Below are 23,229 nucleotides of genomic sequence, written 5' to 3'. Positions count from 1 at the left end.
ATCCTGAGGAGCCCACCCCAGTACACGGCTTACATGTCAGTGAGTGATGACATCATCATGATCCCACAGTCTGCTCATCTAGTGTCTGCTGGGCCTTCTGATCTGTGTCAGTGTTGGTGGTGGTGTGTTGCGTCGGATCTGTCACTGTGTGGGATCGCTCAGTTCAGATGCTCTGTGTGTGTGTGTGTGTGTGTGTGTGTATGTGTGGGCTGGGCTGCCTGCTGTCACTGTGTGTTATCTCCCCTCATTGCCTGGGGAATTCAAGAATGGGATCCATCATCCTCCACTCACTGCAACAGTCACTCTGCCACTGCCAGGCACAGATACAGTCCATCCGTGACACTGATTTTATCTTAAATATTGGTGCTGGTGGTATCCTATGGCATTTATTTTTGCAAATTAAAAGAAATTTAACAGTTTCACGTTTTGTTGATTTAATATTTTCTAGTGTTTTTTAAAAACTTTTTTTTTGGGGGGGGAGCATAAGTAGCTGGTCTTGTATAGGGTAGGGTGCAAAATAGTTTAGAACCAGCCCTGACTCCATCAATCAAGATGTAATATCCCACCCCCATTGTGTTAAGCTGGTTAGTGAACATGGAGAAGGAGGGAGTGAGCTGTCATTTACCACTGTGTATACGCCCACATGTGTGACTCTATAGTCATATGGGCTGCTCAGATGTGATAGGGAGGAAATCCTCAGCATAGAAACTCACTGAAAACTGAGCATGTGCAGTAGCTGCCAACACTGCTCTGCAAAATCTCTAACTGCTTTGGGGACATGATCAAAAGGGGAAGATAGAGAACAGCAGGATCAACCAGATTTTTTACAGAATACAGTAAATGAAGTGAGTGAGTAGTGTAAGTAAAGAGTAGTGACTGAGTATGAACAGCATGTAATACAGCATTTATTGATAGTTTTTTTATGATGTGGATTTAATGACACTTTAACATCAGCATTCATTCCTTTTGCACTGGAGTAAAAGAAAACCTGCTTATTTTAATTTAATGCTCCCTTCTTGTTTACTTTTGTAACACTATTTCCAGTAAAACTTCAACTAAATCTTTTTTTGCTTTGGACCCCCCTTTAAAAAAAAATCTTTATTTGTGATGGGCTCAGAGTACTCAAAGATTGAGCACAGTGCTCACACTTCATTACATAACCATTGCTCAGTCCTAGAAGAATGACCCCCCCCCCCAACTTGAGGAAGAAAAGAAAGAGTTCATGACATCACTGAACTGGCTAGAAGCCTAAAGGATAAACATACAAAATTACAAAATGTACAATATATATATATTTTTATTACAAAATAATGGTGGGGGGTGTATCAATCCTGGAGTTTGCCCCCTTTAAAACATCAGAATAGGCAGACTGTTCATTATTTTATATTGAAGCTTGATACTGACTTACTTTGTGACTACTGCATGTCTCAAAAAAAGTGAACATAGAAATGAGAAAGGTTTCAGCACAATCATATAAACATTTTCCCTGAAGTCCATCACTGTAGGGGTTAAACTCCTTGGGCTCTTAATCATATGTTTGGTACTGTATACTTTTTTCCAGAGACAAAGGTGAACACGTACCTACTGCACCACCGCCATACATAAAAGATATCACATAAATTATAAACTACATTTTCTCATTAAAACTTAGTCTCACATTATTTTCTTCAGTGCATACCCAGAGATGACCTTTACCTGCTGCCAGTGAAGACCTGGCATAAGGTACATTATACGCATATGGCACTGATGTTCAATTTCTTCTCTTCAAATTAATTATAATTCTAACAATGTTCCAAGTGAAGGGAAGCCCCATCAGGCATATAGAGATTAAACTTCATTTTTTCAAATACCAAACCAAACCATATTACCTTAAAATGTCCTTGCATACTAGCTGAGTGAAACATTAAAGCAACAGTATCTTCCAAATAGGAAGGATATGGACAATGTCATCAGAGGCTTTTTGTATTTATCATAGCAAAAGGTTTAAGGCTATATGATAGAAAAAAAATTGAATAGAATCTGTGATTTCTATGATCTTATTTTTACAGTTTAGCAAGTTATCCAGAATAGGTATAATAATGTTTCTATAGCTGTACAACAGAGAAATTATGTACAAAATAAATAGCTGTCTCCTGCTAGCACAGTCCCTGGAGGAGTAATGTGGGGATGCAGAATGTGTTAATCCTATTCAATTAAGGTACAGAACAGGAAGGGAGAGGCTTATCATAGGAGGTGGGGTTTACCACAAAAAGATAGATTGATAGATATATATAACTGTAGAATAGGCCTAGTGACACAAACCATATACACACACACATATATATATATATATATATATATATATGTGTGTGTGTGTGTGTCTTTCTTTCAGCAGAACACACTTCCAGCACCTTCAGCACTAAATGTATGTAAAGACAAGGGGTGCTTGGGTGTGCTTGCAAGGTCTGCTGATGCTGCCTACTGAGGGATCTATTTTCACTGCGGGAGATCTATTGTTGTGAGGGGTGTATTGCTGCTGGTGGGGAAACCCATGTTGCTGGGGGGGGGGCTACTGTTGAGGGAGGGGGTCTATTAATGTTGGCTGCTGTGGTGGATCTATTGTTGCTGCAGGAGTATTTTGTAGCGGGGGTGTCTATTGATGCAGGAGGGATCTATTGTTGCTGTCTATTTTACTTTTTTTCTTGTTATCATCAACAAATTACTTAGCACTATAACAAGATACTTGGCGCTGCATTTTCTAAATGGGGTGGTAATGGGAGGCGGGTGAAACTAAGAAATGGTGCTCGAAAGTGGAAAGGGGTAACTCGAAGAAGGAGTACCTGCACCTATTCTCTGAGAAAAAAAAGCCATATATATATATATATATATATATATATATATATATATTCAGTATGTATATATATATATATATATATATTACATAGATAAACATAGATATTATTTTCAACCTGATATTACAATATATTTGGTAACACAGTATAACTTTTATTTTATTGGCTTTAAAGGTCTGGGAATTAAAGTATGTACTAATTTGTCCTCTCCTCATTAATTGTTGTGCACCATGTTGGCTAGATGACATTTATAACTTGCATCCCTTAAAAAAAAAGAAAAAACAACAGAACGGATGAGATAATTATGTAAGACAGTAGAGGATTATCATACCAAGAAAGCAGCAAGACTCCTTTGGGGTGAGTCCCAATCAAAGCAACTGTTAATGTAGTAGGCAGCATTGATGAGCACCATGACACAACGCTTCATGCGGATAAAGTTCCTCAGCAGTAACTGTGAGAGAGATGAAAAGATGAAAATATTATCAGAACAATTAAGTCTCAGAGTGACCTGGAAGGTTGACAGCTCCTTCTAGACAATCACGATTAAAAGATGTGTTTTAAAGCAGGAGTTGGAAAAGGTTCAACAGAGGGATCAGTTTAAATCAATAGCGAAAAATAACTAGGCTCAAATTACACATACAGCTCCCTGAAACAAACGTTAACATTGGGATGAACTGTTTATAGCATAAAATTGACAAAACTAAGCATGAAAAACATCATTATTTTGCTGCTGGAAGTGATCCTAGCTGATCACAGGAATATTATAGTCAGAAGTTACCAGGCAATCAGACGCAAAACACAGGCCATCTGACTGGAAAAATACTTTTAATTATAATTTAGTTAGAATAAAGACATAGAAAATGTGTCCTTTAGGTTTTAAATGTGAAGGTTAATATAGCAGGGTTATGAGAAGGTTAGCCATGGTGGTCACTATATCTCCTGACTTTTTTTAGGGCCAACTACACCTAAAATTAATTTTTTGTCTGGCCTCTTACAGGTGAAACTCGAAAAATTAGAATATCGTGCAAAAGTTCATTTATTTCAGTAATGCAACTTAAAAGGTGAAACTAATATATGAGATAGACTCATTACATGCAAAGCAAGATAGTTCAAGCCGTGATTTGTCATAATTGTGATGATTATGGCTTACAGCTCATGAAAACCCCAAATCCACAATCTCAGAAAATTAGAGTATTACATGCAATCAATAAAACAAGGATTGTACATAGAACAATATCGGACCTCTGAAAAGTATAAGCATGCATATGTACTCAGTACTTGGTTTGGGCCCCTTTTGCAGCAATTACTGCTTCAATGGGGTGTGGCATGGAAGCTATCAGCCTGTGGCACTGCTGAGGTGTTATGGAAGACCAGGATGCTTCATAGGCGGCTTCAGCTCTTCTGCATTGTTCGGTCTCATGTCTCTCATCTTTCTCTTGGCAATGCCCCATAGATTCTCTATGGGGTTCAGGTCAGGCGAGTTTGCTGGCCAATCTAGCACAGTAATCCCATGGTCATTGAACCAGGTTTTGGTGCTTTTGGCAGTGTGGGCAGGTGCCAAGTCCTGCTGGAAAATGAAGTCAGCATCCCCATAAAGCTCGTCTGCTGAAGGAAGCATGAAGTGCTCCAAAATCTCCTGGTAGACGACTGCGTTGACCCTGGACTTAATGAAGCACAGTGGACCAACACCAGCAGATGACATGGCTCCCCAAGTCAAGACAGACTGTGGAAACTTCACACTGGACTTCAAGCATCTTGCAGTGTGTGCCTCTTCATTCTTCCTCCATTCTCTGGGTCCTTGGTTTCCAAATGAGATGCAAAAGTTGCTCTTATCAGAAAAGAGGACTTTGGACCACTGAGCAACAGACCATGTCTGTTTTCCTTTAGCCCAGGTAAGACGCTTCTGACATTATTTGTTGTTCAGGAATGGCTTGACAAGAGGAATACGACATTTGAAGCCCATGTCCAGAATCCGTCTGTATGTGGTGGCTCTTGATGCACTGACTCCAGCCTCAGTCCACTCCTTGTGAAAGTCCCCAACACTTTTGAATGGACTTTTCCTAACAATCCTCTCCAGGCTGCGGCCATCTCTGCTGCTTGTGCACCTTTTTCTTCCACACTTTTCCCTTCCACATAACTTTCTATTAATGTGCTTTGATACAGCACTTTGGGAACATCCAACTTCTTTTGCAATTACCTTTTGAGGCTTTCCCTCCTTATGGAGGGTGTCAATGATGGTTTTCTGCACAACTGGTCAACAGTCTTTCCCATGATTGTGATTCCTACTGAACCAGACTGAGAGACCATTTAAAGGCTCAGGAACCCTTTGCAGGTGTTATGGCTTAATTAGCTGATTAGAGTGGGACACTTTGAGCCTAGAATATTGCACCTTTTCACAATATTCTAATTTTCTGAGATTGTGGATTTGAGGTTTTCATGAGCTATAAGCCATAATCATCACAATTATGACAAATCATGGCTTGAACTATCTTGCTTTGCATGTAATGAGTCTATCTCATATATTAGTTTCACCTTTTAAGTTGCATTACTGAAATAAATGAACTTTTGCACGATATTATAATTTTTGAGTTTCACCTGTATATCTTTCCTTAGTATGATCTAAAATTCCCGAATGGATTCCCTACAACACACAATAAACACATAACAGGAAGTTCAGCTGCAATTATATTATACTTGTGGGTTTTGGGAGCAGGTGGGGACAAAGTTGATTTTTAATCTCTTTATTACCTTTAAATATTTAGAAATTCTGGGGAAATACGAGAACAAATTTGAAAAGGAGTGTAAAACATCACCTACTAGCTAAAAAGTAGAATGCAAAGTATTAATATGCAATATTTTATGTTCACCACTGGCTAAAAAAAATTTTCTTACATCGAATTTTAGTTGTCCTCGTCCCAAAGAAGTATATTTTGTACATAACTACTATGTATTTTCTTAAATAATTCCTAATCTTTCTACTTTTTTTTGTTATCACAATGATCACATTTTTTGAAAAGTTACTTTTAAGCTGGCCATACATGGTTCGAATCTCGGTCGGCTCAGTAGGACCCGGCCAAAATTTGAACTATGTATGGGCAGGCTGAATGTACCCAAGTTGATTGATTGATCAACTGGGGTACAACCAGCCTGCCAGATTTTACATGTGATTACTGCTAGTGGCTGCTATAGCTGCTAGCAATAATCACTTTCTTCTCCTGGCAGTGACAGCTTCCCCCGCCTCCCTGCCAGGAGAAGACAATGGCTCAGTGGGATGGATTCTCCTGTCAACACTGTGTCAAATTTATTTCCTGCAATCAGTAAAGTGTTTTCAACTTCCTTTAACAGATCAAGCTGTCCAACAAAAGTGGTAGTTAGAGGATTGAGACAAACTATTTAACACTGACAGGGGTGCTTACAATGTCCAGCTTTTATTCATTTCTGTAAAACCTTTATCCCAAAAGGAAAAAAGCATGTTGCTTTGTAACTACAATTGACACTTTAAGCAACTAGAAACAATCTATCACTCATATTTTCATATTATATCATATATCATTCCAAAGTGACAGTAATAATTGTAGGGCTGTTTTTCACAGTTAAAGTGTTAATTCATGTTCACATACCAATGCTGGCCAATCAAAAGCAGTCCTGGAAGTCCTGCAAAATGAAGATGGAGAAAAGCAGGGACTGCTATACTGGCTGCATGGGCACTGACAGCGCATCACCCACGACAGGTAAGCACAGGGGGAAAGACAGGTGGGGAGGAAATAGGGTGTTAAGTCTCTTTTGATTTACTAAAGGCAAAGAGGCTGTTCACTTTGCAAGGGAATTTTTCCTTAGCTTAGTGATTGAGGTGAGGCTCTGCTACAATGTTTTTTAAAGTTTTCCTTGCACGTTATTGTACATTGTGGTGAATTTTCACCACATTTACTAAGATAAGTGAACAGCCTTTTTTTGCCTTTAGTAAGCCAATCCCAATAAGTGGATTTAGGTGGCTAACATATGAATTTACACTTTCTCATATAAATCTACAATATAAATGGTTTTGTTTAAATATGGAAAATGCTGTTTTCACACAGTAAAGTGTTTAGGAATGTTAGGGCATAAGAGTTACAAAATTTTATGACAAAACATATTTTTTGCATACAATCCATTGAATTGTAAGTGCAGACTACAACATTTGATTTTTCTTTTTCCTATTTCATTTTTTGCATCAGTCCTTACTAATTTTTCAATTTAATTGACTCTTGCTTTCAAATTATGATTTTATTCCATGTTAGAGATGCCTGGTATAAATTGATTTGCAAAAGATTGCTGTCTATCACATTCTCAGCAGGTGAAAAGTATGGAACACCTTGCTCGGGGCTGATTTGTAAGTTGCTTCCTTCCACCCTGTTGGCTCCCTTAATTGCCCAGGTTCAAGGACAGAAATGAGTGAGATGTGACAGTTCTGGGACAAATACAGATTCCTTTATAACCCATTCCATGCCAGAATGTTGCTAACCATTTAATATATCTGAAACAATATGGATTCCCTTTAAGAACCTATACATATGAGTTAATCCTTGCCCAATCCAGCTCATTTTGGACCACCCAGGCATATATCTTCATGTCTAAGAGGTAGAACAAATGTGGTCGACTGATTATTTCTAGGGAGAAATGGTGAATGACCAAAAATTATATTTCAGTCAATTGCTATTGTTTCCCCAGATATGGAACCCCTCCTCCCACCAGGGTGCATGACTTCACTTAATCGCTGCAAAAGTGTTTGTCACAGTAGACAACACGGCAAAAAAAAAAGATGCAAGTACCAGAAATACCTGTTGATTTCCTCCTAATTTACCTGGTTGCTTTGCAAGGGAATTTCCCCCAGAGCTTAGTAAATGTGGTGACATTTCACTTTGCAAAGAATATCCAATCATGATCAAGGAACATAAAAAGCAGCATTTTTGCTTGCATATGAATGGATGATGGAAATCAGCAGAGCTTCACCTCATTCACTAGTCTCGGAAGATAATTCTAATGAACTAGTCTGTCTGCCTTTAGTAAATTAACCTATTGCCTGTAAAATCCAAATAAACTTTGTTAGCTGGACTACAGAACTCTGCTTATCCCCACCCCTTTCTGTCCCTCTCCACATGTATACATTGAGTTCTTTCAAAGCAAAACAATGCTTGACTAACAAGAGCCTGCCTACACATTGGAGGACATTTATTAACCACTTTAGCTCCGTAAGAATTTATCCTCTTCATGAGCAGGCCATTTTTTGCTATTTGGCACTGCACTGCTTTAACTGGCAATTGCGCGGTCATGCAGCACTGTACCTACATGAAATTTATATTGTTTTATTTACACAAACAGCTTTCTTTTGGTGGTATTTGATCACCGCTGGGTTTGTTATTTTTTATTATATAAATGAATAAATACCAAAACTTAAAAACAAAAAAAAAACAATATTTTCTACTTTTTGCTCCAAAAAAAAGACCAAAATGTATTCTGCTACATCTTTGGTAAAATAAATCCCAATAAGTGTATATTGATTAGTTTGTGTGAACGTTATACCATCTGCAAACTATGGTATATATACTTGAAGCTTTATTTATTTATGTATTCATACTAGTAATGGCGGTGACCAGTGACTTATAGTAGGACTGTGGTAGTACGGCGGGCATTCTGACACTAACTGATGCTTGGTGGGAACTGACTGACACTGATATCCCCAGTGATACTAATACAGTAATCAGTACTAATACTTTACACTGTCACTGTACTAATGACACTGTCTGGGAAGGGGTTAACACCTAGGGGCAGTTAAAGGGTTAACTGTGTGACTAATAAGTGTAATGTGTATAAAGTGTGCTGATTTTAATATGTGGCTGTTTTATCTCCCTGCTTTGCAGGGTGAAAAAAAAAACACTCATATTGCTGCTGTCTGTAGAGAGCCCAGAGCTGTTTACCAACACAGGGCTCTCTTCTGTCATTCTCTCAGCCAATCAGTGGGTTCCGGCCATAAATTCCACTGGTTGGCCTATGCTGTAGTGAATGACAGCACAGCTGGCGTGGTGGGTGCACAGAAGAGTACATGATCTGGTGCAGCGGGGCCACTCTGCCGCAGTATATCTGTGGTAGGCAGTCGCCAAGTAGTTAAAGCAGTTGTGTATTAGTTAATGAGCTACCCACATGCAAAAAATGTTAGCATTAAACTTTAAATCTGTTTTGCAACAGATTCAATTCTTTGTGTGGCCAAACGGACTATTCTCTGCTCTGCTGCCACTGTAAGCACCACTGTAAGCACCTATTTTGCAAATTAATTTAATCTCACATCTAACTCAGAACTAGGAAGTGCTATGGTAGGTGTAGGTATAGGTGCAGATTTTCTAATTTAGTATTTACCCTGTGTACAAATAATAAATCTTACTTGCTATATAAAATATAAAATGTGACAGGTTATCAACCACAATCATTAAGACAGTAGGAATAAATGTACCTCTCTGAATGTAGGGAAAATGTTCTTGGGAGATGTAAATCTAGGGCATGTCTACGTCAAGCTTAATGATATCATTACAGTAATTAAAGCTGGTTGGGATAAATATGGGTCATGCCTATATAAATCCTTTAACATACATGATAGAACAATGCAAGAGTTCGTGCACAATCGTTCACTAGAGCCATCATGTGATGTTGACATGCCAACATATCTATTACTGTCTCCCACAAATTACATGAAACAGTTGTGAGTAGTGGTGCACCGAAACTTCAAAGTGCACTTGGCCAAAAACCAAAACCAAAATGCGCAGTTTTTAAAAATGAATATATATTTATGGGAAAAATATACACTTTGATTAAAAAAAAAAAAAAAAAACAATATATACCCCAATTGTGTTGTAAAATATGAAAGAGGATGTTACGGCGAGTAAATAGATACCCAACATGTTATGCTTTAAAATTGCACATGCTCGTGGAATGGCGTGAAACTGTGGTACTTAAAAATCTCCATGGGTGGTGATTTAAAAATTTCTACAGGTTAGCAGTGTAAAGTTACAGAGGAGGTCTAGTAAGAGAATTATTGCTCTTGCTCTGACGTTCATGGCGATACCATACTTGTGCGGTTTAAACACTATTTACATATGTAGGCATGGCCTACGTATGTGTTCACCACTACGTGCGAGCACAGGAGGACGGGGGCGTTTTAATCTTTTTTTTTAATTTAATAGGGTTTTTTTTGCACTGTCCCTTTAAAAAAGTTTTTATCACTTTTATTCTTGCATGCATCCCTTGTGATAGAAATAATTAGTGACAGATCCTCTTTATGGAGAGATATGGGGTCACTAAGACCCCACATCTCTCCTCTGCAATGTAAAGCATTGGATCAAAAAAAAGCATTGATCTAGTGCTTTAAAAAAAAATGGCAGGAACTGGAAGTGACATCACTCCGATTCTCCAAGGGCATAGAGATGAGTGGAGGCCATCTTTCCTTCACTCATCTCTATGCCCAGTGCCAGGATTGTTACTCAGGTAAGGCTAAGAACTACCAAGCGGCGGCCGGTGGCGTCAACGGCAGGGTTTTTCCGGCACCGAAAGGGGTGTTTTCGGCCAAAACATTTCAGCCATCGAAATTTCGGTGCATTCCTAGTTGTGAGTATAATGTCTACCTACAGCCTTGCAGATATTAGATATATGAAAATGTTAAAGATAATACCAGCATCAATAATGACATTAAAGGTTGTTATTCTACCTCACGGTGTTTGAGCATAAAAAGGCAAGAAAAAATATTGTAACTGAACTCATTAAATAATTCATAAAACATTATTAAAATTATTTTAACAGTATCAGAAGTAAAAGTCCACAAATAATATTACTTTAGTTTCAATAATAATCATTACTTTTTAAAGTAATAGGTATAGTTAAAGTTATAGTTAAAGTAATAGTAAAAGTTATTACTATTAAATTAACTTGCTGAAATTACTTTCCTACTTAATTTTTAAGTGTGTAGAATATAATATGATGTGTACATGTTACTTGTACTTACTGTATGTGTTTATCAAAACACAATGTTGTGGTGTTCTTTACATGTGAAGTTGTGAACTTCAGAAAATTAGAACACATCATAGATACAGTCAACATACAATGTATTTAGTTGTTTTATTTTTTCTGATAATGGTGTGGCTATACAATGGGGGAGGTTTGCTAAAACTGGTGCACACAGAATCTGGTGCAGCTGTGCATAGTAACCAATCAGTTTCCAAGTTTTATTGACAAAGCTTAATTGAACAAGCTTAAGTTAGAAGCTGATTGGTTACTATGCACAGCTGCACCACATTTTGTGTGGACCAGTTTTAGCAAATCTCCCCCAATGCCTCTTTGGTGGGGTATGTGTGACTTGCACTATGAATAACATTAAGTTGCAATCAACTGCCTTGTACAAAAAAGATGCAAACCTGCAACTGCACTGTTATTAACATGCTGCGCAAATGGAGGATGGGACTTTCCTGTGTTGTACATGAAAGGGCCTCAAGAATTGTCACTTTTCCATTAACTCAGGCATAATGATTAGTTGAATATAATGAATATAATAGGGTGACCAAACATGCCCAGTTTTCTGGGTCAGTCCCTGATTTGGGGTGACAGTCCCACCTGGAAAGGTTTCCTGATTTCACCACGATTCAAAGGTGATATCCTTGATTTCTTGCTACTTTTATACCACAATAGTGGCATTCCCAGAATGTCGATTGTGGGGTAATCACCATCTGATACAACCCCACCTGACCACCAGCCTGCTACTTCCTAGCCTGAAGCTACAAGCTGTAGATGTTTGCAAGAAACAAGCAATGTTAGAAGAGGGCTGTAGGCTGTATGTTGGCAAGAAGCAAGCAATTGGTGGACAGTGCTGGAAGAGGCTTACAGCGGTGAGCAGGTCTGGAAGAGCAGTGCAGAAATGAGCAGTGCTGAAGAGAGTTTTGGGGTGCAGAAATTAGCTGTGTTGGAACAAGGTGTCAGGGATGCAGACATGAGCAGTGATAGAACAAGGGGTCAGGTATGCAGAGGTAAGCAGCATTTGAACAAGGGGAGTACAGAAGTGAGCACTGTTGGAACAAGAAGTCAGGGATGCAGATGTGAACAGTGTTGGAGCAACATGTCAGGGATGCGGTAGTGATCAGTGCTGGGACAAAGTGTAAGGGGTACAGAAGTAAGCAGTGTTGGAACATGGTGTCAGGGGTGCAGAAGTGATCAGTGTTGGAGCAAGGTGCCAGGAGTACAGAAGAAAGCATTGTTAGAACAAGGTGTTAGGGGTGCAGAAATGAGCAATGCTTGTACAAGGTACCAGGTACAGAAGTGTATGGTGCTGGAACAAAGTGTCAGGGGATGCAGAAGTGAGCAGAGTTGGAACAAGGTGTCGGGTGCAGAAGCAGTCAATGTTGGAAGAGGGTTGCGGGAAGTGATTAAAGGCCAATTTTACTCAAATTCTTACCTTCTTCATCAAGAGAGTGAAATTTGCTGTGTGACCCTGCCCAACTGGCACTTTCTCTTGGTGCACATGTGCACCATGGCCTCACACAGACCAGCACAGTACAGTTTACCCACAGAACTTTGCAACTGACTGACAAGGCACACAGCATAGATAACTAGAGTAAGGTAAGTTGTTGGGCTCCTTCTAAGGTTGAAGGTCAATTGGTTAAAAGACAATTATACCAAAGGTGCAGTTATGAGAGTTATTTAGGTTGAAACAAGACCCAAGTCCATCCAGTTTAGCCAATAATAAAAAATAAATACATTAAATAAATAAAAAACCTCCATATGCAGAATCCTATACCCCAGTTGACTTTTAGGTGCTTTCAGTTAGGAGTGTGTAACATATGGCACATCATACAAAGTGCAGTGTGTAGGGTCATGTAGCATATCATGTAGATTCCATACTCCTCACCTTCATACTCTGTATAGTGTGCTGGATGGTAAACAGCCTCTTCTGTTGAATGTTACATATTTATTTAAATTGCTCTGTATGTTGTATACTTATTGTCAGGGTCCGCCGCGGCTCCGTCCCCGGCGCATGCGCGATAGCGGCGGCTCACGCCGGGACACAGGCACCAGATCCCGGCGGGCCGCGGCTGACAGGAGGCCGCGCATGCGCAGTAGGAGCCGCGGGCGCGCCTCGGGCGACCAATGACAGCCCGGGGGCGCGTCCTGGGCGGCCAATGGCAGTGCAGGGCGCGATATTTAAAGATGCCCTGCACTGTCATAAATCGCCGCAAGGTCTGATCTGATACCTGTGTTTCCTGTGATTGTGACCCGGATTGTTTGACGTTCTGCCTGCTCCTGCCCTGACCCGGATTATCTGACTACGCTGCCTTCCCCTGTGATTGACCCGGATTGTCCCTGACTACGCTGCCTTCTCCTGTCCCGACCCCTCGGCTTGTTTGACCATTCTGCGGACTGACCCCGGTAACTGACCCAGCGTGCGACCTGACCACTCTCTGCCTACTGTCTCGGTACCACGCCATTTCCCACGGTGACAACCGCCGGTTTATCCTGCCAGGTCCTGCCGGCCTCCTCACATCTGACTCTACTCTGTCCTACTTCTATCCACGGAGGCTCCCTCTGCCACGGGTGGTATTGCTCGGAGGTCGTGACCTGGTCCCGGTTCTGCTCCAAGTCCATCCCCACCATCAGGGGCCCTGGTGAAAACGCAGACCGGGACTTAGACCCCACGCTCCGGGTGATTCCGCCTAGTGGGCTGCCAGAGGTGCCACCTGGCGGATCCGTAACAGTACCTTGCGGCCATGACAGAGTCAGGAAGAGGCCCGGCCTCCCTGGAGGATATCTGCCAGCATATGGCGACCCTAACCCAAGCGGTCCAGACTTTTCATACCCGATGCTCCCACCTTGAGGACCGCATGGAGACGTTAGTCCCCCTTACATCCCCGGCACAGAGCTCGAGTCCTGCAGCTTCTCCTGGGGAATCACCTGCTACCCCAGCTCCCGGAGCAGGGGCCGCACCCCCTACTCCTGAACCCCGCGTTCCCTTACCAGAACGCTTCCGTGGAGACCGAAGCCGCTTCAGGGCTTTCCGGAATGCGTGCATCCTGTTCTTCGACCTGCAGCCCCGCACGTTCACCACCGAGACCGTCAAGGTGGGGTTTATAGTCTCTCTCCTTCAGGATGAGCCCCAGGATTGGGCTCATCGCCTGATGGAGAATCACGACCCCCATCTTGATTCCGTGACTGAATTTTTTAGAGCCATGGCCATACTATATGACGACCCTCAGCGAGCTGCTTCCGCAGAGTCCACCTTGTACTCTCTGCGGCAGGGTCGCCGGGCAGCCGAGGAGTACGCGTCTGAATTCAGACGCTGGATGGGGGACACCCGATGGAACAATGCGGCATTATGTCACCAATTTCGCATCGGGCTATCTGAGTCACTCAAAGATGAGTTAGCACGGGTAGGCCTACCTGACTCCCTAGAGAAGCTAATTGAGCTGGCCATACAAATTGACCGCAGACTGAGAGAACGCCGGCTTGAACGAAGCAACCAGGGTCAAAGGGCGGCTTGGGTACCATCAAGGGGATTATTCCCGCCCACAGGAAGCACTACCCGGAGTTCGGAACCTGAGGACACCTCCGAACCCATGCAACTGGGACTGGCTCGGTCCACATTATCGGCCGAAGAACATCAGAGGAGACTATCACAGAACCTCTGTCTGTACTGCGGAGAAGCTGGCCACCGGGTGCGCTCCTGTCCTACGAAAAAATGTAAGTCCACTTCTAGTTTTTTTCCGTTATCTGCGGAAAGGGGTGATCAGTCAAGTTATCTATCCATACCGGTGTCTTTACAGCTCCCAGGAAGAACCTTGACGGTGACAGCTATCATAGATTCGGGGGCATGTAGCTGCTTTATTGATCTCACGTTTGCTCACCAGCAAGGTATCCCACTCCAGACCAAGGAAAGGGGGCTGAACATCTTCCTGGCGGATGGGTCTAGCTTAAAATCGGGAGTGGTGAATCAGGAGACACCCCCTATTTTCGCCTCAATGGCTGATCATCACCAGGAATTCCTCCGTCTGGACGCCATCGCGTCCCCCCTTTTCCCGGTCATTCTGGGGCTTCCTTGGCTGCGAGCCCATAACCCCCAGATTGACTGGGAGAAGGGAACCGTGCAGTTTCGGTCCACATACTGTCTGAAAAGTTGCCACGTCTCAGGGCCCGTGGTCCCCCAATTACTCCTATGCATGGATGGGGATACAGATCTGTCCTAGGTTATTCCCCCGGCCTACCACGACTTTCTGGACGTGTTTAGTAAGCAAGGGGCAGACACACTTCCTCCACACCGATCTTACGACTGTCCCATAGACCTCCTGCCCGGATCTGAAATTTCGTTTGGCCGTATTTTCCCTTTATCAGAGCTCGAGTCAGGAGTTTTGAGGGAATACATAGACGAAAACCTTCAGAAGGGGTTTATTCGCCCTTCCACGTCCCCAGCCGGGGCCGGGCTATTCTTTGTAGAGAAGAAGGACAAGACACTGCGGCCCTGTATAGACTACCGCGACCTGAATAGGATCACGGTGAAAAACCGCTACCCGTTACCCCTGGTTCCCGAGCTCCTCCAGAGGTTAAGGTCCGCAATGGTTTTTACTAAGCTAGACTTACGGGGGGCCTACAATCTAGTTCGTATCAGGGAAGGTGATGAATGGAAGACGGCCTTCTGTACGCGATACGGACACTTTGAATACCTGGTCATGCCGTTCGGGCTCTGTAACGCTCCGGCCACCTTCCAACATTTTATAAACGACGTGTTTCGTGATTTCCTTGATATCTTCATGGTTGTCTATTTGGACGACATCTTAATCTTCTCGCCCTCTCTGGAGGCTCATCGAAATCACGTGATGCGGGTGTTGGAACGTTTGCGCCAACACAGGCTATACGCCAAAGCAGACAAATGCTGTTTTGAACACCATAAGATCACATTCCTGGGATTGGTTCTCTCCCCCGCGGGGGTCGCGATGGACCCCCGGAAAGTCTCGGCAATCCTGGATTGGCCGATACCCACCGATAAGAAGGGCGTGCAGCGTTTTATCGGTTTTGCAAACTTTTATCGAAAATTTATCAAGAACTTCTCCGGACTGGTCTCCCCAATCACGCAACTGACTAAACAGGGGATCCGCTTTAAGTGGTCTACCGAAGCACAAACTGCTTTTGAAGTTCTCAAGAAACTTTTTACCTCTGCTCCGATACTCAGTCATCCCGATTCTTCTCTCCCATACGTGTTGGAAGTGGACGCCTCAGAAAACGCGGTAGGAGCGGTCCTGTCTCAAAGGAACGGCACCAAGGAGCTGCTACATCCTGTAGCGTTCTTCTCCAGGAAATTGACACCTGCCGAGCGAAACTACGACATCGGAGATTGGGAGCTCCTGGCCATAAAGACCGCCCTGGAAGAATGGCGGTACTTGCTGGAAGGAGCTACACACCCCATCCTGATATATACCGATCACAAAAACCTGGAGTATTTGAGGACAGCCAGACGACTGAAGCCACGCCAGGCGAGATGGGCTCTTTTCTTTTCCCGGTTTACCTTCCACATAACTTATCGACCTGGCTCTAAGAACACTAAGCCGGACGCGCTGTCCCGCATGTTTGAGGACCCCGACGATACACCAAGACCTGACACGATCCTACCATCCGGAAATTTCCTCGTCCTACAGACGGAACTCCGCTCCAAACTTCTTGACGCTTCCGTGGGACTACCAGCGCCGCCTGGGACACCTCTCCTGAACCGTGAAGGGTTATTGTGGAAGGAGGGTCGGATCGTAGTACCCGAAGGAGTCCGAACCATGGTCCTGGGCCACTGCCACGACCATCCAATGGCGGGCCATTTCGGAGTTACGAAGACCCTGGAACTTCTGCAGCGCTCATTCTGGTGGCCGAACATGGTCAAGGACTGCGAGCGCTACGTTCAGACTTGTCCTACCTGCCAGAGGAATAAACCCTCCAGAAGCAAGGCCTGGGGATTGTTGCGCCCGTTGCCAATTCCAAAGAGGGCCTGGCAAATGATAGCCATGGACTTTATTGTCGAACTCCCACCGTCTCAAGGCCACACTGCCATATTTGTGATTGTCGATCGCTTCTCTAAGATGGCCCATTTCGTACCCCTGGAAAAGACACCATCCGCGCCGGAAACTGCACGAATATTTATCAAGGAAATAGTTAGACTACATGGAGTTCCCGAGGATATAGTATCAGATCGGGGAGCCCAGTTCACTTCAAGGTTCTGGAAGGCCTTGTGCGAAGCATTGGGAATCAAGTTGTCACTCTCGTCCGCTTACCATCCCCAGACCAATGGGCAAACAGAGAGGACCAACCAAGTATTAGAGCAATACCTCCGATGCTACACGTCCTACCTACAGGACGACTGGTTGACGCTGTTACCGTCAGCGGAGTTTGCCTACAACAACTCGAACCACTCCGCTACGGGGCAATCCCCGTTCTTCACCAATTACGGTTACCATCCAACATTTCTTCCCGATCTCATGCCAGAGAGCTCAGTACCAGCATCTCAAGACATCCTAAATTTCCTTTCGACCAATAACAAAACAGTTCAGGAGGCCATCACGAAAGCCCAGGAGGACAGCAAGAAGGCATTTGACAGGAGGAGAAGGGGGGAACTGGCGCTTCAACCTGGAGACCGGGTTTGGCTGGCCACTGCCAACTTGAAGATGCAGTGTCCATCAAGGAAATTGGGTCCGAAATTTGTTGGCCCGTTCCAAGTCAAGCGAGTCATCAACGAGGTAGCTTACGAACTCGAACTGCCGGAGTCTTTCAGGATTCACCCGGTGTTTCATGTGTCTCTTCTGAAACCGGCCGCATCGGACCCTTTCCCGGATCGGGAATCCAGGCCTCCTGAGGCAGTCACCATAGGTGAACAAGAAGAGTACGAGGTAGAAACGATTCTCGGTTGCCGTAGGAGGGGAGGCCAGACGCAGTTTTTGATAAAATGGAAGGGTTATGGTCCTGAGGAAAACTCTTGGGAACCCATCCAGAATGTTCACGCTCCCAGGCTCATCCGGGAGTTCTTTCGTGGCCACCCGCGGTGGAGAAATCAGTGGGGCTCCCGGAGGGTGCCCGTAGGGGGGGGGGGCAATGTCAGGGTCCGCCGCGGCTCCGTCCCCGGCGCATGCGCGATAGCGGCGGCTCACGCCGGGACACAGGCACCAGATCCCGGCGGGCCGCGGCTGACAGGAGGCCGCGCATGCGCAGTAGGAGCCGCGGGCGCGCCTCGGGCGACCAATGACAGCCCGGGGGCGCATCCTGGGCGGCCAGTGGCAGTGCAGGGCGCGATATTTAAAGATGCCCTGCACTGTCATAAATCGCCGCAAGGTCTGATCTGATACCTGTGTTTCCTGTGATTGTGACCCGGATTGTTTGACGTTCTGCCTGCTCCTGCCCTGACCCGGATTATCTGACTACGCTGCCTTCCCCTGTGATTGACCCGGATTGTCCCTGACTACGCTGCCTTCTCCTGTCCCGACCCCCGGCTTGTTTGACCATTCTGCGGACTGACCCCGGTAACTGACCCAGCGTGCGACCTGACCACTCTCTGCCTACTGTCTCGGTACCACGCCATTTCCCACGGTGACAACCGCCAGTTTATCCTGCCAGGTCCTGCCGGCCTCCTCACATCTGACTCTACTCTGTCCTACTTCTATCCACGGAGGCTCCCTCTGCCACGGGTGGTATTGCTCGGAGGTCGTGACCTGGTCCCGGTTCTGCTCCAAGTCCATCCCCACCATCAGGGGCCCTGGTGAAAACGCAGACCGGGACTTAGACCCCACGCTCCGGGTGATTCCGCCTAGTGGGCTGCCAGAGGTGCCACCTGGCGGATCCGTAACACTTATGGCCAAAGTGTTAATGCTTGCCACGTAGTCCCTGTTTATTTTAATGATTTTTCAAGCAGCAACTGTATATTGTCATGGATCTAATTTCCCATGTTTGTAAGTCCCTATAGTAATGTTGCAGACCCAGGCATCCAGCAGTTAATAAGTGGTGTTCGATTGATGGTGTTCTAAGTGTTCGTCATTTTTCTTCTAATAATACATGCATACCTTGATGCCTCTTATTTGAAATATGTCCATTATGTCTTTATTACTTGCACGTCTGCCTCTTGTCCAAAAATGTATTATCAATTGTTTAAGGGTGTGATTTTGTGTGCCTGGCTACCAATGGGGTGTGAATTTTGGTGAAGTGGTTAGATGTAGGTGTGGCCAGTAGGATGTCCCTGGATTTAATTTTAAAAATATGGTCACCTTAGAATATAAACTTTGAGGCCCGGTGTTAGAGGTGTATGTTAGAAACTTTGAAGAAAGCCAAAAGAATCATAAGAAAAACAAATTTATCAGAAATACTGTATAAAGCAGTATGGCTGTGCTACAGGTGGCACCATAGAATGCCTGACAAAACTACAAGAATCCAAACCCAGAAAACTATCAAGATATGGAAACCAGCTGTGCTAAAAATCGGAGCCCAAAGGGTGTGTACCTCACAACCCACAAATAAGTGCAGGCTGCTCACTGATCTATTAAGAGGCACTTTTTTGGATTGTGAAGAAGGTATGCCACAAATCTGACTTGCAGCAAAGTCAGCCTCCGTATATTGCATTTGCTGCAAATTTAGTGAAAAAGGAGACATGCTTGAGCTGAAGGTTTACCCTCACTTGATGATTCCTGCTACTGCACAGTTATGATGGGTAATTCAGTAACAGGTCTACTCTAATTGTAACAGGGAAAAGATACACATTACAGATGTCTGTTTTATGATGTGTATGGCATAATACAGTGGTAAATAACATGTGGCTCATTCAAAAACCTTAACTATTAAACAATGCCAGATAAATCTGTGTACTCTAACACCAGATAAGCAATTAGGGATATTGGTGCATCTTACCTTTGGGGTAGTACAAATCACAAGGTTACATTATAAACATAGAGATACATAGTTGCATAGTTGCATAGTTAGTCTGGCTGAAAAAAGTCACAATTTCATTTAGTTCAACCATAAAAAAAGTTATAATCCTATACCCACAGTTGATCCAGAGGAAGGTAAAAAACCCATTAAAGCATGATCAAATTTGCTCTTGCAGGGGGAAAAATTCCTTCCTGATCCCCCAAAAGGCAATTGGATATTCCCTGGATCAACTTTACCTATAAATGTTAGTATCCAATTATATTATGTGTATCTAGGAAAGGATCCAGGCCTTTTTAACCACTTGACCTCCAGAAGATTTACCCCCCCTTAATGACCAGGCCTTTTTTTGCTACTCGGCGCTGCACTAATTCAACTGATAATTGCGCGGTTATGCAATGCTGCACCCAAACGAAATTTACGTCCTTTTTTTCACACAAATAGAGCTTTCTTTCGGTGGTATTTGATCACCTGTGCGCTTTTTATTTTTCACGTTATAAACAAAAAAAGGCCAAAAATTTTGAAGAAAAACTATATTTTTTACTTTCAGCTATAAAAAATATATAATAAACTCAAAATTGGTTATAAATTTAGGCCAAAATGTATTCTGCTACATGTTTTTAGTAAAAAAAATCCAAATAAGTGTATATTGATTGCTTTGTGTGAAAGTTATAGCGTCTACAAACTATGGTATAGATACTGCAATTTATGCCATTTTTTTGCTATACAGCGCTGCGCTAGTTTAACGGACAATTGCGTGGTCATGCAATATGGTACATAAATTAAATTTACATCCTTTTTTTTCCCCACAAATTGAGCTTTCTTTCGGTGGTATTTGATCGCCTGTGCGGTTTTTATTTTTTGCGCTATTAAAAAAAAAGCAGACAATTTTGAGGAAAAAAAAACAATATTTTGGACTTTTTGCTATAAAATATGTCCAGTAAAAAAAAATGTAAAAATCTAATTTAGTCATACATTTCTGCCAAAATGCATTCTGCGACATGTCTTTGCTAGAAAAAAAAACCCAATACGTGTAAATTAATTGGTTTACGTGAAAGTTATAGTGTTTACAAATGGCGGGAAAGATACTGTGATTTTTAGTTTTTTTTTTATACTAATAATGGCGGCAATCAGCGACTTATGGCGGCAATCAGTGACTTATGGCGGCGATCAGTGACTTATGGCAGGAGTGCGGCGGACATTCTGACATTGGGGGGTACTGACTTGGAGTCACTGACATCCCCAGTGACACAGTGACACAAATACAGTGATCAGTGCAAAAAAAAAAAAACACTGACACTGTACTAATGGCACTGGGGAGGAAGGGGTTAAGTTTATTATTCAGGGAAAGGGTTAACTGTGTGAGGGGAGTGTTTTACTAGGGGGCGGGGGTGTGTACTGCAGGGAACACCGCTGATCGGGAGAGAGAAACTCTTCTGTCACGATCAGCGTGTCCTGGAGCTGTCAGGGAACTGACATAAAGCACAGCTACTGCAGCTGTGTTCTCTGTCAGCGATTGCCGCCGATCGCCGGGACATAGCCGGTAACGACCGGCTGTGAACCGGCGACTGACATCCACGGCTGTGATCGGAGTGACAGGTAGGGCGGCGGTGCGCCTCGCGCGTGCCCCCTACCTGTTTTCAAAACACACATTTTAAAACGTGCTTTTGCCCAGCCATGCCTCCCTGCCGCCGTATTTATACAGTGGCTGGGTGGCATGTGGTTAAAGCAATCCATTAAGCTTGCCAGAACCAACTCTTGAGGGAGTCTATTCAACATTTTCACAGGTCTTACTGTGAAGAAACCTTTCCGTATTTGGAGATGAAATCTCTTTTCCTCCAGATGTAAAAATGCCACTTTGTCCTCTGTGATTACTACAGGTGAAACTCGAAAAATTTGAATATTGTGCAAAAGTTCATTTGTTTCAGTAATGCAACTTAAAAGGTGAAACTAATATATGAGGTAGACTCATTACATGCAAAGCAAGATAGTTCAAGCCGTGATTTGTCATAAATGTGATTATTATGGCTTACAGCTCTTTTTTTTTTAAATATTGCTTGCAGGACTTTAAACAGGAGAGGGTTTAGGACATGAGATACTTAGGTCCTTCATCCAATCAGGGCAGGGCAGCCAGGCACACAGCTGTCATCCATCCATTCCGGCTCAGTAAACAGTCTAGGGGTGCCTTTTTTTGTAAATATATTGCTGGTAAAACTTAGGAGGGGAGTGGGGGTCTGGGAGTGAAGCAGGATACTCCAAAACAGAACAGATTGCCAATGGAGGACTCTTTATCTTGACAGTAGCACAAGGAATCACCAAAGTTATATTAATCAAGTAGGACAGTCTATACGGGCATAGCTGCGTGCCATGCACCATAAATGTAGAACACATCTTAGAAGACTGAGGTAGTCTACTTTGACAGCAGGAGACCATGAAAACTTCAGCACAAAAGAGAGAACTTTACTCACAGGGACCCAAAGCATACACAGACCCAAAGGAAAGATCCAGCATCCAGCCCAGAAATGCCCCAGGGCAAGCAGCCCCTGGAGCTCACAGATCCATTCCTACAGAAGGGAAAAGACCCTCTCCTCTGGGAGGAGGTAATCAAACTACCAGTCTGTGGAGTCTTGAGCAGTCTAAACTAAGCTAAACTAAACAATTCCGGCTCTTGTGGCTACACAGAAACCCTATACTAGATTTACCTTTATAGCCTATGTAGGGGGGTGCTACATCAGGCTCCCACTTCAGAATTCTGCTGTGGACAGGGTATTCTGAGACCCTATGAGAGCTGTCTCAGTCCACAGCTACCTCTGGCGCATACATCCGTAAAGCACACAGTCACTCGTAGATCACAATTTAGGGTCATTGCTCAAAAGGACAGCTGCACATCTTCCAACTTCCTCCGAGCATGGTCCAGTGAGGGAGACAACCTTTCTCTAGAAGAAAGCCCTTACGGTGAAGTCCCACAGCCAACTCCTCAGAAAGGTCACTTCAGGTCCTCAGCTCTGCCACAGCTGAGCCTCAAAGAACAGCTACACAGGCCACAGACTGCCTCAGGGGGGCAGCAGCCCCATAGGTTTTGTACCCCTCCCTGATGGCGAATGTACAATCTCTATATTACTTCAGACTATTTATCACCTCCCTCGTCACCTTCTGGACACTCCTCTCCAGGAATTAGCTAGGCCAAGATAAATACATTGACATGGAAAGTTGACTGACACATAAGCAAGTATGTATTATGTAAGATGGCTAAAAGCGATATACACACCTGTGTCAGCATGGAGTAAAATATGTAAAGGCCTTGAAGACTTTCTATGCAGTTATTCAGGAGCATCATAAGATTTGAGATCCTCAGCTTTCCCAGAATCTCAACAGAAGGTTTGAGAATGTACATTCACCCAGGCACCGCAGGTAGAAGACAGGTTGTAAGGCAAATAAATGTTTTGCCTTTTTT

General features: G+C 43.6%; 1 protein-coding gene across 8 annotated transcripts in view; it reads right to left on the bottom strand.

Annotated features, from left to right (window-relative positions):
• MCTP1 (multiple C2 and transmembrane domain containing 1) overlaps window positions 1–23,229 on the bottom strand; it is a 916,692-nt gene that overhangs the window by 286,817 nt on the left and 606,646 nt on the right. For 7 of the 8 annotated variants that reach the window (XM_089679152.1, XM_089679154.1, XM_089679155.1 and 4 more), the window contains one exon: window positions 3,163–3,282. In XM_089679152.1, coding sequence (XP_089535278.1) covers window positions 3,163–3,282 — 120 coding nt within the window. Of the gene's footprint in view, window positions 1–3,156; window positions 3,283–23,229 lie in introns of those variants that run through there. The other variant, XM_089679160.1, reaches the window with a different exon arrangement.

This window comes from Staurois parvus, unplaced genomic scaffold, assembly GCF_062004578.1.
Source record: "Staurois parvus isolate SC_StPar_1 unplaced genomic scaffold, SC_StPar_1.0 ptg000218l, whole genome shotgun sequence".
NCBI classification, from domain to species: Eukaryota; Metazoa; Chordata; class Amphibia; order Anura; family Ranidae; genus Staurois; species Staurois parvus.
The sequence above is the reverse complement of the archived record's forward strand: the minus strand, read 5'-3'. Positions and strand labels throughout refer to the sequence as shown.